We start from the raw sequence: 15536 nt of genomic DNA, 5'->3' as shown, positions 1-15536 counted from the left end.
AATATTTTTTTTTAATTGAACAATTTAATTTTTATATTTTGACTAACAAAAGTACAAAATTCATAATTTGAAAAAGTATTTAAATAGAATAGTATATTTTTGATAAAAGAAATAAATACAAATTATTACAAAATGTTAACAGAAGTTTCGAAAATGTTATTGAAATAAAAAATAAATGTTTTATAAATAAATAATAATATATTTTATATTATTTTGTGCGTTAAAGATATAAATCTTATTTTCGACAGTTTCCTACCCGGTAAAAATGTTTCATAGAAAAATATATATAAATAATTGTTGTATATTGATAATATCACTTCAAGCACTGAATATTAATCAAATTATTTGAAGGAATGGGCATTAATGTACATCATGCGCAAGTATTATTCATTACCATCCAGATTAATTATAAATGGACTTTTACCAACCTAAGTAGAGATAAGTGTTATTAGGGTTTGTTAAATTTTATAAATATTTCTAATCTAGTCTTCCAGCGTATAAATACAAGAAGATTTGTGAAAAGTTACAGAATTAAAACGAATTGTAATAAAAAAAACTTTATAAAATTTTGTATGCGTTCGAAAACTGGAGAGGGAAAAGAACCAATATTTGTAAATATAACATATAATTGTGCTGTTACTTTAATGCGTGAGATTCATATTTTGATATCATGCCATACACATGCCAAGGATTAAATGGAATAAGATTTCTTACTATTTTATGAAAGGTCCATATGCGTTTTAAGTTGAGACTTATTTTACGTAATAAGAGTATTATAGCAAAATCGACATCATTCTTATTATATTTTAATAACGCCGCACATATTTAAATAAATATGCGCTTCATTTAATTTAAAAGATTATGTAAAAGTACTATACCGACAATCAAATGATACAATGCTATAACTCGAAGATTTAATAGTCTGCTACACTTTTTAAGTGAAAAATATACATTTAAATTGATATATAAATATTTCAGATTTTTTCTTGCATCCTATTTGATCCCTAATGCATATTCATGACACACTATAACATAATTACGATAAATAAATTTAATATCTTGCTTTTTACTGTTTTGAATTTCTTTATCTGGAATTTAGAGAAAAAAATGTGCGATACGCAAGGCCTACGGAACGTTATTTACGTCACTGGAGGTAGGTAACCAAGAGTTATATTGTTGTTTTCCCTTTTTGAAAGGAATAATTAAATGAATGTTAGATGTGCGAGAATGTTTCACCAAAAGTGTCGGCAGGGTTTATATCCGTCCAGTAGCGTAAAGAGATTTGTAGTATCGGAGGAAAAAGTACCATGGACCATCGATTATCCCGAATACAAACCAGTCGCATACACCGCTACTGTTGTTAAAGGTAAACCCTGGGCCGATCCAGAAATCAACGAACCCACCTTTAAACCAAAATGGAATGCGGTGGATGGTAACTATCCTTTTTCTACTCGACTAATTGATAAATTCAGAATAATTGTCACGGACTAAAAAATTGACGGAAGAAAAATAAATGGAAGTCAGACGTTTCTTAGGGTTAGGTTAATATAAATACTTGGACGAGAGATTAGAGCGCAATATTGCGCATGCGAGACATGGTGTTACTGCGTCTATGTTTAAAATATAATTTTTTGACAGATAAAGTGAATCGAAAGAGTTTTACGGGTGACTATGTCGTGAACGAGGATGGCTATCCCTTAAACCCTGTAGGACGAACCGGTATCGTTGGACGAGGACTTCTCGGTCGATGGGGACCAAATCACGCTGCCGATCCTATCGTTACACGATGGAAACGCAATACTATGGGATCTGTGGAAGTGGACAAGCACACGGAAAAACCTGTATTACAGTTTGTTGCGATACAAAGGCGGGATTCCGGAGAATGGGCCATACCAGGAGGTATGGTTGATGCGAACGAGACGGTTTCTACCACTTTAATGAGAGAATTTATGGAGGAAGCACTGAACTTTTTGGAAATGGATGATGCTGAAAGGAAGAGCCTCCAAAATTCTATAAAGGAGTTTTTTACGAAAGGCAATGAAATTTACAAGGGATATGTGGATGATCCACGAAATACAGATCATGCTTGGATAGAGACAGTGGCTATAAATTTTCACGATGAAGATAATAATGTTGTTGGAAAACTTGCACTGAAAGCTGGAGACGATGCACGCAACGTAAGGTGGATGGACATAAATAAAGACATAAATTTATATGCCAATCACAGTGAATTCGTTAAAAAAACTGTACTGCAACGCAATGCACACTGGTGAAGGATAGTTTACAATCACAATTACAGAGCGATTTCGTCTGGGAGAAGGATAATTATTAAAAATACTGTATAATTAAAAAAAATATTTTTGTATTATATTGTATACTATATATACTTTCGGCACTGCGCAGAGCACAAACATAAATTGATAAAATCATCATTACTTTCGTTTCTGTCAAACTATGCTACAAAATCTTAAGCCTAATACATATTTTCAGATGTAAAATGAGATTTTCCAATGTAAGAATCGACGAAACACATATATCTAACAAAAATATCGATTATGATCTATCATATGTTATACTACTACCTTTCTTAGGAAGTTGTGAAGACACACACAACATTCAATCTTCAAATTTCAATTGTCCCGTATTACATATATTTATATATTTTAATCGTTTTAATTACGCATCACAGTCAAAACGTGAATTAAGTTACATTATATATAAATATAAAGTAATTAAAAAATCACATCAATATACTGTATGTATATATTTATATATATTCACGTAGTAAAATTATGTATGTTAATTTTTAAAAAAATCTTTACGCGGTGGGCGTAAAATAATAACGCTTCTTTGCAAGTAAAAGATGAAAATAATACAAGAAAATGTGAAACAAATTTACTGCAGAATTCTAAATAATGCTTTCAATTGAGCAAATATTTGTACTGATATCGCATGCTAATAATACATATTTCTGTAAAAACACGCGAATAAAAAAAAAAAATAAAACATGGCAATGGTATAAAATAATACGTGTAGGAATTAGTATCATTTATATCAACATAATTCCGTTTGATCTTACACTGAGGTAACAAAAGTATTTCTATACTTTTTAAAATGGTACATGATCGCTAGTAGTTATCAGAATGGGTGCTGGACTAGGTTGTTTCATGCCGAGAAATTCTAAAAATATTTGATTGGATTTTTTGATTGTACTGAAAGTATTGTCAATGTTTGCGTATAACATGAGATCGCTTAATTTAATGCGTGTATCATTTTCATCGCTCTTTAAACCTGAATTTTTTAGATTTGTTTTTGGTACAGTAGAAATATTTTTCTTCGACTGAATTTCAGCTTTTTCTAAATCAAGTGCATGTTGCGCTTGTACCTGACCCAATCTTGCTGCTCTGATGAAACAATTGCGCGCGGTATCGATATCAATTTTTAAACCGCCCTTTCCTTGGGCATGGAAAACTCCCAAATTATATAACGCATCGGCATGATCATGGGTGGCGGCATCAGTGTAACATTTTGCAGCCTGAAGGAAAAATATATTTTTATATATTTTTATATATATTTTTCGCATTTTTAAGTAACCCGTAATTCCATATAAATGTCGATTATCTTTTTTATCCTCGTGCAGAGATCGAAAAAAGATCCGTGGTTAAATAAAATATATTTAAAAACTGTTTTTCACACTTTTAAATATTATCTTAACATTATATACCTTTGCGTGATCTGTCAAAGTCCCAATGCCTAATTCGTAACATAGACCTAAATTGAACATGCTTCCGGGAGATGATAATTTAGCGCCCGCGGAAAAATGCATTAAAGCATCTTCATAACGTTTTTCCTCTAATGCTTTAATACCATAACGAAGTTCGTATTCTCCTACCACTATTTTATGGGTCTTTTTAAATTCATCGGCAGCTTCTCTAAATGCCTAAAGATATAGAAAATCTATAAAAATATGAAATTCTCTACACTGGCCTCTCTATGCACCCAGGAAATAAAACAATTTTTTAAGGAAGAAATTAAAAAAAAAATGTTAAAAAGAAAGAAGTAGCAGAGATAGATGTACAAGTCTTCAATTTATTCTACAATTTTTGGAAATGTACTAAATAATACATTAAAAAATTCAACTCCAAAAATATATCTTGGTCACAAAAGATAAAAAAATAAATTTTATTTGATTATGATTCACGTGAACACATTTACTATCTACATGGATTATAAAGATAATATTCTGATAAGTACAATACATACCAAAATAAATTTTTGTTGAAAAGAAAATATTTTTGAATTTGTCAGAATAAGCGAAAAATGCATTCCATATATTTATTATTTAATAACTATAGAATCAAGATAAAGACATTTGATGAGATATACATATGCATATAATTCTTACACAAAGTATATTAAAAATTATTTCATGTATATTATATACAGTTATTTTTCATACATATATATGAAAAATTTATTTAGAAGAAATATAGGCTATATTATCTTTTTTAACAGCTTAAGAAGATTGTTTTTCACCTTCATTGAATGTTTGTTTATGTATCATTACAAAGTATAATGTCTGCAAAATAACATCCTCACCTCTTCAAGGGTGATAGGACCAAATGACTTCTCTGAAGTCCATTGTGAATCTGAATCCTGCAGATTTTTTGAGTTATTCTTACTAGTACCAATACAATTGGTAACAGGTAGGATTTTTCTTGGTTGCAAGTTTAACAATTGCATAAGTATAGATGAAACTCCAAAGCGATCATATAATTTGTTTTTCAAGGTCTCATTGCTATCTTTGTCAAAGACTCTTTTGCGAAGGCAAAGAGTTTGGCATACGACCCATCCAGCTGCCAGTATACTGGACTGATAAAATATAAATATAAGTCACATATTAGCGATAAAGATTTTTTTTATATTACCAAGAAGTGTTGCATAACATTACAATAGATCTTGTTGTAGAAAACATATTTACCCAGCCAACAGCCTCTGACCAATTATGCTTGGTATTCCAATCAGAACCATGTCTGTTGCTTTTAGCACCGGCGTTTTTAGCCGATCCACAAAAACCTTTATCACAAGTTATAACAACTGGTGGAAGCAATTTCTGTTGGCATGTCAAGCTTGTTTTGACTTCATTTTTCGCATTATCCTGCGACGACTGCGAATAAACGTTGGTGCGACAAACACGTCTCTCTAATGTTTCTCGGATTCCACGAAATACAACTTTCCACATGTTTTCCTTCTTATGTATTGTAAAGATAATGTACTTTACGAATAGCTATTATAATTGTATAAAATTAAGGTATAAAGAAATACCTCCAATACGGAGTTACATCTATATTGAAGTGTATGCACTGAAGTCATGTATAAATTTGTAACAGAAAACGGAGTGACATGCTTTTAATACTAAACTGCTCTAGATTGCGTTCGGGAGAACATCATCCGAATGTTTCCAGTAACATTTTATCCTTAGGCCTGTTCGTGTTGCTGCCCTTTTTGAATTAATTTCTTCGTCGTCTCTCTCTTTTTCACGGTCGAATATATATTTATCTCATCTTCCGTTTGTTTTCTGTTCCTGAACTCTCTAAATAAGTGTACACTTAAAATGAAATAGATAGATGTTTCAAAGTTAGCGAAAGCAAGAAGGAACGTTCCAGTGCAGTCTAGTGCAGGAATAGAAAACAAGCCTCTTGAGTGCAAAAATTTTTGGGGATTTCAAGCAACTCGAACAAACCTCTTGTCAAATATTCGATGAACAGTGGTGGACAAAATAGTTCCAACACTTTTTTCAATGGGTTTTAGAATGCAGCTTTGGTCGTCAAACGGAAAATGTAAATGGTTGGATCCATAAGTAAATACTAATTATATTCAATCAGTTGATAAATGAGCTACGTTCCAAAACTCATCGAAAAAAATTATTACAATTATTTTGTTTACCACTAAACAAAGATAAAATATGGACACTTGGGGTTTTTGAACGCAGTTTTATTTGCTAACTGGATAGTTTTAAAGTCCCTACTCGAAGACCAATTAAAACACTCGACAACTTTATGTTTCTACCAATTACCAATATACAAAAATAAGGTAATTTGTCGTCGCTAAGTTGGCAATACTCATTAGCTATAGTCAAGTAAAACAAGGTTATGTTCCTAACCTAACATTATGCACATTGGATGGAAAACCATGCTTGGCCACGCTTAATAAGTGTTAGACAATAATTAAAGTGATAATATTTCAAGTTAATATTTTGTAAGTTAAAATGGGGAAAAAAGCGAAGATTGGAAAACAGAGGAAAGATAAATATTACCAATTAGCTAAAGACACAGGTAATATTATTTTTATACATATTGATTGATTACTAAATTAAAAGCTGTATTAAAACTTCAAATGCGGTAGTATTTAAATTAAATGTTTAGTATTTAATCATATCATCAAAAAAATTACTAAAATTGAATATTTTATTTAGGTTATAGATCACGTGCTGCTTTCAAGTTAATTCAATTAAATCGGAAATTTCAATTTCTTCAAAAATCAAGAGTATGCATCGATTTATGTGCTGCACCTGGCGGCTGGATGCAAGTTGCCAGACAAAATATGCCTGTATCATCGGTAGTTGTTGGTGTAGATTTATTTCCGATAAAACCTATCCCAGGATGTTTTAGTCTTGTGGAAGATATTACGACAGATAAATGTAAAGCAGCTCTTTCACGTGAATTGAAAACATGGAAGGCTGATGTTGTTTTGAACGATGGTGCTCCAAATGTAGGGAAAAATTGGTTACATGACGCATTTCAGCAATCTGTTTTGACATTGTCAGCTCTTAAATTAGCTACTCAATTCTTAAGACCTGGTGGTTGGTTTATAACAAAAGTATTTCGTTCTAAGGATTATCATCCATTGATCTGGGTGCTAAAACAATTGTTTGAAAAGGTATATTATTTTAGATTAATACCATTTAAAAACAATTATTGTCTATTACTTTAATATCATTTAGTGCATTTTAAGAAATGTTTATTTATTATATATTATTTTACTATTATGAATTTAATTCTAGGTACATGCTACTAAACCTCAGGCATCACGTATTGAATCTGCAGAAATTTTTGTAGTTTGTCAATATTATATTGCTCCTGATAAAGTAGATCCCAAGTTCTTTGATCCAAAGCACGTCTTTTCTGAATTACAAATAGAAACTACGAACAAATTAAATATTCTTCATCCAGAAAAGAGGAAACTTAAAGTAGAGGGATATCCTGAGAATGATTACACATTATATCACCAATTATCTGCAAAGCAGTTTCTTGCCTGTGATGATGCCGTAGAAGCATTGCAGAATGCTTCCGAAATAGTAATAGATGATGAATTTATCGACAAGCATGAAAAAACGACTAAAGAAATTAGGGAATGTTGTAAAGATATTAAAGTACTTGGACGAAAAGATTTGAAACTTCTAATTAATTGGTGGAAAGCGTTAAAAAAGACAGAAACTGAAACAAATGAAGCGAAAAATACTGAAGAAGAAATTACTACCGCACCTGCCGTTAATCTCGAAGAAGAGGAAGATTTGGAAGATGAGGTAATTCAAAAACAGATCGCCGAACTCCGAGAAGAAGAAACAAAAGAATTAAAACGCAAAAAGAAGAAAACCAAAAAAGATAGGCAGAAGTTGAATGAACGTCTCAATTTGAAAATGATTCATAAGCGCGACGAGGGACCTAAATTAGAAGCAGAAAATTTGTTTAAATTAAATCAGATTCAAACCTATGAGCAATTAGAACAAATTACAGATCAAACGCCTGATGTCGTAGCAGAAAGTGATGTAGACTCGGATGACGAAATTAAACCGAAAACGATTTTTTACGAGAAAGATGCAGGTCATTTGGACAGTAAGGGTTTGTACTATAAATCAGAAGATAACGAGAACAGTGATACTGATGTATCGGATGATGATACAAACAGCGAAAAATCTGGACTAGGTATAATGCATAAAGTATTAATTTTGATTTCTATGCAATTATTTAAATAATTTTTTCTTTCAGCTAAAAGAGATGTTTTATTTTTAATTTATGTTTTAACCATGTAACAAAAGTTATAAAATTATTATTGCAATATAGGTTTGGACGATTCAGACGACGAAAATACTAAGAAACCGCAAAAGAAGCAACAATTTAAAGATCCTGAAAGCAACCCGTTGTTAACTGATCTAGATTTTCGGGACAAAGAAACTAAAAGAATTCACAAGGCAGCACTTTGGTTTGAGAAAGACGCATTTAAAAATTTAGAGAATGAAGATGATGCAGATTATGAATTAGATAAACTGATAAAGGAGTACAAGAAAATAGGTGGACATGTCCTCGGAGAAGAAGAGAAAACGCAAGAAAAAGTAGAGGAAAAGAAACAAAAGCGCAAAATCAGTGAAAGTGATGATTCAAATTCCGATTACGATGTGGAAGAAATGATGGCTCCTGACAAAAAATCGAAAAAGATCGGTGGACAGCATGGCTTTGAAATAGTATCAAAAGAAGCAGGTAAAAAATTGTATTTGCCTACATGAGACCTGCTCTTTTTAGTTAAACTTCCTGCACGATTCATCTTTTTTTTTTCTTTTCACATTGGAGACAAAAAAAAGAAAGATGAACCCTACAAAAAATTCAGCTAAAAAGTACAGATCTGTGCAAAAGTTTAACCAATGTTTTACTGTGTGATTGAAAATAATAATTACTGACAGTTTGTTCTATTAACATACATGTTCTTTTGTATTTAATTAGATAAAAAATCGAAGAAAAAAAAATTGTCTCCCGAGGACTTAGCACTCGGATCGTTACTGATTCAAAGTAAAAAATCTCGAAGAGACTTGATCGACTCAGCTTGGAATAGATATGCGTTTAACGACGAGAAATTACCTGATTGGTTTGTAAAGGACGAGGAGAAACATATGAAGAAGGAAGTGCCTGTACCTAAAGAACTTGCCGATGAATATAAAAAGAGGGTGGAGGACTTGAATGTAAGACCTATTAAGAAAGTAATGGAGGCTAAAGCAAGGAAAAAGAAACGCGCGATGCGCAAACTAGAGAAGGCCAATAAGAAGGTGGAAGTATTGATGGAAAATGCAGATATCAGTGACAAGGAGAAGGCCAGACAAGCTAAAGCGTAAGTACGATTTTAAAATGTTCAACGTGATCCTAATAAATATACTAACCTAATTCAATATTTGATTTAGGTTGTACAAGAAGGCTCGGCGGGATCCAAAAAAACAAGTTACGTATATCGTAGCAAAGAAACATACTGCACAGAAGCGAGCTGTACGGCCTCCCGGGGTGAAAGGTCGATATAGAGTAGTCGATCCGAGAATGAAGAAAGATTTACGCGCGGCGAAAGCGAAGGAAAAAACTAAAGGACGTGGGAAGAAAAGTGGCAATCGTGGTAAAAAACCGAGGGCGAAGCCTAAAAACATGAAGAGGAAGAGTAAATAATCTTTTTACTTTCACATTATAAGATATTTTTAATTTATAAGAACTATGCATTTATTTGCATAATGCAGTTATAGAATATGTAAATAAATATTTCTATTACAATATACAAATTTTAGATTCCTCCTCATTCTAAATTATTCCACTATTTTGCTTTGCATTTCTGTTTTTTTTTCACGACTATTGGAGACGAAGTTTAATAAATATTGATGCAGAACGTGCATAAATTAGTGGTAAAGAGATAAGTACAGTCTACACTTAGATATTGTTTACACATAGACGTCCAATTCTGTCCACCAGTCAACCGACGCGAGATGTACTGTGTTAATAAATAGTAGTGGGAATATGATCTTATTCGCGTTGTACGAGATTAGTCGAACTTGTCCTTGTTTTATTTCGGGCACTTCTGTTTTGTGCATAATGTCGATGTAGAACCAGAAATAACTCGAGACTCTCTGCATGATAAAACGATGGAACAAGTAGTTAGCAGAGTCGTGAGTTACAACTCGCGCTCTAGCGTATAGAGCGTAAAGAAATCATGAAAAAAAAAGTGCTATTCATAGATCACGAACTATTATTCGCGCTTATTACATCTCTCCCGTGCCGATCGGTCGGAGGATAAAGCTTCCGAAAAGTTTTACGTAATCTTATGAAACAGTCTACGTATAAATCTACCACCCATTCGTTCTCTGATATAGATCGCGTCCCCTATACCCTCTTTAAATACCCTCCGACGGGGTAAACCCCTCCACGAGTACATTTTCTCGGCTGTTCCGCGTGTATCGGGTATCTCGGTGTAACCACGGGCCGCCTGCGTAGCGTCAGGACGCTGCGGTCGATGTCAAGGACGAGGCCAACGGTATCTATAAAGATCACTTCGCGCGTCGGCGTCGATGCACCGTCATTCGCGAAAGTAGCATCGAACCGATCACACCGTGGGTGTGCGGGCGCCAAGATTCGTCATCGACCACCACAATTTGTGTAAAATATGGATGGCTCGCATTGCGCGAGTTGCTCTATACCGCGATCGCGGTAATTGAATCAAACTCTGTACACACGCACACACATTCCCGTACCGTTCTCTCTCCGCTCTCCCTAACGCGGTAAATGCTAATGAGATGCTCCAGCGAATTCAGGCCTGTTATGCCGAAGTTGTTTATGCTATTACGCTAGTCATTCTGGTAGGTGGCAGATATCGGTGATGCACTTGGTTGTTACAACTGCGTAGCTCGCAACGGTCGATGTCAAGGCCGCGAAATGTAGAGACCGCTTATTGCAAGACCAAATTGACGCGCCACTACACCGATATTGGGAGGAAGAATTCGACCCAAATAGCGCGCGCACATACACGTCTCGCCTACGCCTAAGCGGATGTTTCGCTTTTATTTCCGACGGATTTATTTGACGTATCTGATGCACTTGTAAATACGTGATATCTTCCGCATTGCATCGAGTTGCACATGAAGAGAGAAATGATGATTGTTTAATCACAGTTTAATCTGAGAATAATCGCCTAGGGCGTTTTTTACACCCCAGCATCGAAAAAATAAAGCTTACGTTATAGTAAATTTTTTTCCAATTCAAAATTCATACCTCTTTTTCATTCCGAGACTCAATTTGTATGATTAAAAACTTGTTATGATGTATTCATGTACTCATGTATTCATACTTCTGATTTGTTGAAATTATCCCTCCCAATGTAAAAGCATTTTATCAACTGATTTTTTCATTTTTTTGAAAATATTATAATAAGTTATTTAATGTGCTTCTTCGGTTTAATATTTTCATGATTTCTTCTTACTCTTTTTAGAAGATAAAATTTATTAATATTTAATTGATTGATTTAATCTATAAACGTAATTTCCTTAAAAATTCATAAATTATAAAACAATCAAAAATATACCATATAATGTAGTTAATAATAATCAGTGACTTGTAAAAAATCACTTTTCGCTGATCGTTTATGTTATAAAATCAAATATGATTTATAAGAACTTATATAAATTCGAAATAATATTTTTTAAATAAAATAAAAAGTTTATAAGCTGTTAATATCTCTGTTTATACAAAAAGTTATTTATTAGGCTAGATTATTTATATCATGTTTCCATAAATGTTTATTTTTATTGAAAAATATTTCATGTGCAATTTTATATTTATATAATATAATAAACAAATAAATAGAAATGTAAACCATTTTTAATAATTCTGCAAGAGCAAACACAATATAATGACTTTATGATAACAATTTATTAGTTAGTTTTGCTTTAAATTGCTACATAATGGATATTATATATTTTATTTTTTTCTATTTTTTACAAATTTTATAATCATAAGGAAAACCCGCAAAAGCATTTAATCAATTAATTTCATTTTTTTGGAAATATTGTTACATAATCAAAGTTGGGTAGTATTAAATAACAAAGTTAAAAAGTTGATAATTTAGTTAATTTTAAATGATTTAATTTTTAACTTTAAATAATTATTTTTGAAACAAATTTTAGTTTGCTTATTTTTTTCCTAACAATAAATTAAAAATGTATCTATGTAAAAGAAATAAAAATTAAAAGAAAAATTACATTCCTACATAAAAAAATAATATTTCTTTGTTATTTCATATAAACACAATTTACAAATAAAATATTAAAAATTTCTTTAATAATGCATATTATAATTTTTGTTTTGTAATCTAACCTTAAAAATTTCTAAATTTTTAATTTAATGTGAATAATGCTTTTCAAAACTAACTTTTAATTTAACTTAATTTAATTTCAACGTAACTTTTAATTGAGTTAGATTTTGCTCATGTAAGTTTTAACGTAACTAAATTAATTTTATAAAACATTAACTTAATTTAGTTAGAAAAATGTATTAACTTCTCCAACTTTGATTATAATAAGCTTTTTAATATGCTCTTTCTGCTTAGTTAATATTTTCATGATTTCTCCTTGCTTTTTATTCAGAGGATATTGATTAATATATATATACACAATATTTTCAGACATAAATGAATTACAGAACAGTCAATAATATGTATTTAATAACAGTGACTTGTAAAAATTATTCCAGATCATTTACACAAAGAAAAAGGGATTTTTTCCTGCTTAATCTACATTACGTATTTAGTTCAACGTGTCGTTTCAAATCGTTTGAATATCTGAATATTAAGTAAATAAATCTAGCAAAGATATCATCGGCTTTAGCCTTAAAAAGCGTAAAAATACCCTGAGCGCTCTAACACCCACTTGTTACCGGTCGTTTATCGAGGTAGGCCAGCAACTTTGCATGCGGCGACGGCGGCGCCAGGCATTTGCATCAAAGATCGCGATCGCGCGTTGTCGGCGATCGACGTCGTTAATAAATTCAATAAGCCGGAGCCGCGCGAGGTGAACGATTCCGTCGGCCGCTCTCGTCGATCGCGACTAATCCCACGCGACTGATCTGCGACCTCGCAACACGCTGCCGTTCCTCGCGCGGTGTATCCCGGCGCGATGTGTGATGTCGCGCTTCTTGGAATGCGATACGCGAAAAGGCGTCAGCGTATTTGTGTATCTGCACGCGGGTAGACGCTTACGTCAGGGGCGACCTCGACTTCCCGCCATCTCTAATCCGCGCGGGAATCGGCCCGAGACTACGACTATTTTGTTCGAGACTCCGGCTCCGTGAGCTGCAGGGCGGAGTTCTAAAGAAACGGGCCCCTCAAAAATGTTGGACGCCCCGCCTATTCTTAGCAGGAGTTTACTTAATGGATCTATTCGTGGATCGCCCCAATTGTATCCGAATCCCTCCCCCCCCCCCTCCCCCGGTCGCATTTTGCTACGAGAAAAACCTGCATTCCACATTTCCTCGTTACGACACGATACGAGGAAATGCTAAAGTCCCTGTGACGCAACAGGCGATGAGCGTCGGGTCGGCCCGAACGAGACAAGCGGATAATTAGCAATATAATATTTCACTCACCGAGCTCTCAGTCGTCCTCGCCGATGACACTGCCGCCGCCGTCCCTTCCGGGTACACCGTAGCTTTCCTTCCTCCTGGGAGTGCGTGACGGGCTTGATCGATGCTCCGAGACGCTCGGTTACAAAGCCGTTGTCAACAGCGCCATTGCCCGCTCGCCCGTGCACGTCGACAAGACGATCACTCGACTGATGGCAGATTTGCGGGTTAATTATTATGCGATCTGGCCGCGGCACTCACTCATCACTTCGCGTAGCACTCGCGGCTCAGGTCACTCACGACGCACTCCGGATGTAGAATAAAAGAAACGCGGAGATCGTACGTCGCAATCACAACGCGCGCGGTCACTCGCGACGTTCGTTAGGCAAACACTGTTTCGGGACAAAATTTGAAATTTGTGACAACTACACGACAAGAAAATTGCAGGGCAACCGAGCGTCACTCGCGGTTGGTACCCCTCGCGAATAGAAGTGTGGGCGGCTAGCGCCACTGGGCGCCACCGTATACCACCCACCCGCCTGAAGGTGTCGCCGTGTCCTTCAGACTTTTTGAAACTTTCTGGAGTTAACGGATAAATGCTTGGTGCCGTGTTGATCGCGTCTAACGAGATCAAAGTAATAAGGCGAGGTACAATACATCCTTTAGACATTCCTTTAGACGCGCGATCGTTTGTAGCGACGTGATCAACGGGCAGGTCGGTTGTCGCCGATTTTGAGAAACGATATATAGTCGCCAATGTTATCGCCGCTGCGAACGTCGCATAATCGGAATCGCGGGGTGTCGTGCAAACGCCGTTGTTTCGTGCGATTTACTCGTTTGCGCGTATCGCGAGTGTGATGTGGAGTGTTGAGAGTGCCGTGTGTAAAGAGGTGGTCGATCGTGGTGTCGCATTAATTGGATGGTATCCTTGAACGGACGAACGCCCACAACAATAGTGCGGCCGGCGAGGCGATGATGAGGTTATATTGGTGCATCGGCCGGTAAGTGTATATCATCTCTACTAATGCTCGCGTCATTAATCGTTCACCTGCTTCCGCATTACTCTCTGCCCTTCGTGCGCTACCGCGGGTTAGAAACGAGCACAATTTCGTTTGAGTACAACGACACGAGAACAACGAAACGAGAAAAGACGCGATGAGGAAGGTACGCCGCGAACAGCGATTCCTAATTATCGCTATTACGCACTATTATGTCTGCTCGATGTGAAAATGTCGAGGCTTATATTTATACACTGAGAGAAAAAATATCTTAAAATAAAAATTGTTCAACACCAAAAAATTATTCGGTGGATATAGCTTATTTACTTGCAGCCAAGTTAAAAATTTCTTAACAAGTAATTTTTTCTTGCAGTTCTAGAAAATATTTACTGTTAGATTATTTTTATGTTCAAGATAATCAGATTTTTTAAATCTAAGAAAATTTTAATTAAGTTTGATAACTGTTCTAGCTATTCTAGCTGCGAGTCTAGCTGTTTTCCAGCTAAGACGTTACAATGGGCACCTTCCATTTAGTGACACAAGTGGACATAAGCATCCTTCTACCTTTACTATTCATTGAATATCAAAAAAAGATAAATGATGCTTGTGTCGACTTCTGTCACTAAATGGAAAGTACCCACTGTGTTCCATTGTGTATGTTTCTTGTTTGAACACAAAACTCTAGATTTAATTTTTGAAATATTAATGACTGAACAATAATCTTCTTGCTTTATTCAACTGAGATTACATTCACATTATAAATGAACATAATTATAACATGTTAAACATAAAATATTTTGAAAAGTTGATGTCACTGACATATTTTACATACTTGTACTTAGCTTTTGACAGTGTCGGGCAGTGTAACACTGTGTCACAGTTGGAACACTGCTTTGAATACAGCGTTATAATCTAACACAATATGTTCCAACTGTGACATAGTGTTACACTATTCGACACTGTAAAAAAGCTGATTATGAGTGTAAAACTTATCTTAGTGTCATCAATTTTCTAAAATATTTCATGTCTAACATATTTATTATGTTTATTTCTAATATGAACATAATTTAAATTGTATAGAGGAAAAAAAAGTTGTTCAATCATTAATATTGTCAGAAATTAA

At 34.3% G+C, this 15536-nt stretch overlaps 4 protein-coding genes across 4 annotated transcripts in view; 2 read left to right on the top strand and 2 right to left on the bottom strand.

Moving 5' to 3' along the window:
• The window catches only part of LOC105195869, an 88922-nt gene extending 75120 nt beyond the window's left edge, over positions 1 to 13802 (bottom strand). Inside the window, exon 1 of the mRNA XM_039452066.1 lies at positions 13440 to 13802. The gene's annotated coding sequence lies outside the window, so the exon portion shown is untranslated. The remainder of the gene's footprint in view (positions 1 to 13439) is intronic.
• LOC105195861 (ADP-ribose pyrophosphatase, mitochondrial) lies at positions 1078 to 2556 on the top strand. The gene is made up of 2 exons (XM_011161478.3): positions 1078 to 1432; positions 1639 to 2556. The coding sequence occupies exons 1-2, from the start codon at positions 1207 to 1209 to the stop codon at positions 2271 to 2273; spliced, it is 861 nt and encodes a 286-aa protein (XP_011159780.1). The 5' UTR covers positions 1078 to 1206; the 3' UTR covers positions 2274 to 2556.
• LOC105195862 lies at positions 2346 to 5523 on the bottom strand. The gene is made up of 4 exons (XM_039452073.1): positions 4982 to 5523; positions 4600 to 4872; positions 3725 to 3940; positions 2346 to 3535 (listed from the first exon to the last, which is right to left on the bottom strand). Exons 1-4 carry the CDS (start codon positions 5240 to 5242, stop codon positions 3110 to 3112), a joined length of 1176 nt encoding a protein of 391 aa, XP_039308007.1. The 5' UTR covers positions 5243 to 5523; the 3' UTR covers positions 2346 to 3109.
• On the top strand, positions 6120 to 9602 carry LOC105195860 (pre-rRNA 2'-O-ribose RNA methyltransferase FTSJ3). The gene is made up of 6 exons (XM_011161477.3): positions 6120 to 6335; positions 6476 to 6939; positions 7064 to 7985; positions 8124 to 8537; positions 8778 to 9159; positions 9230 to 9602. The coding sequence occupies exons 1-6, from the start codon at positions 6269 to 6271 to the stop codon at positions 9480 to 9482; spliced, it is 2502 nt and encodes an 833-aa protein (XP_011159779.2). The 5' UTR covers positions 6120 to 6268; the 3' UTR covers positions 9483 to 9602.
• Positions 13803 to 15536: the final 1734 nt, after the last annotated feature.

The sequence above is a fragment of the Solenopsis invicta genome, chromosome 7 (assembly GCF_016802725.1).
Source record: "Solenopsis invicta isolate M01_SB chromosome 7, UNIL_Sinv_3.0, whole genome shotgun sequence".
NCBI lineage: Eukaryota > Metazoa > Arthropoda > Insecta > Hymenoptera > Formicidae > Solenopsis > Solenopsis invicta.
Note: the sequence above shows the minus strand (reverse complement) of the source record. Positions and strands in the feature narration are given on the sequence as shown.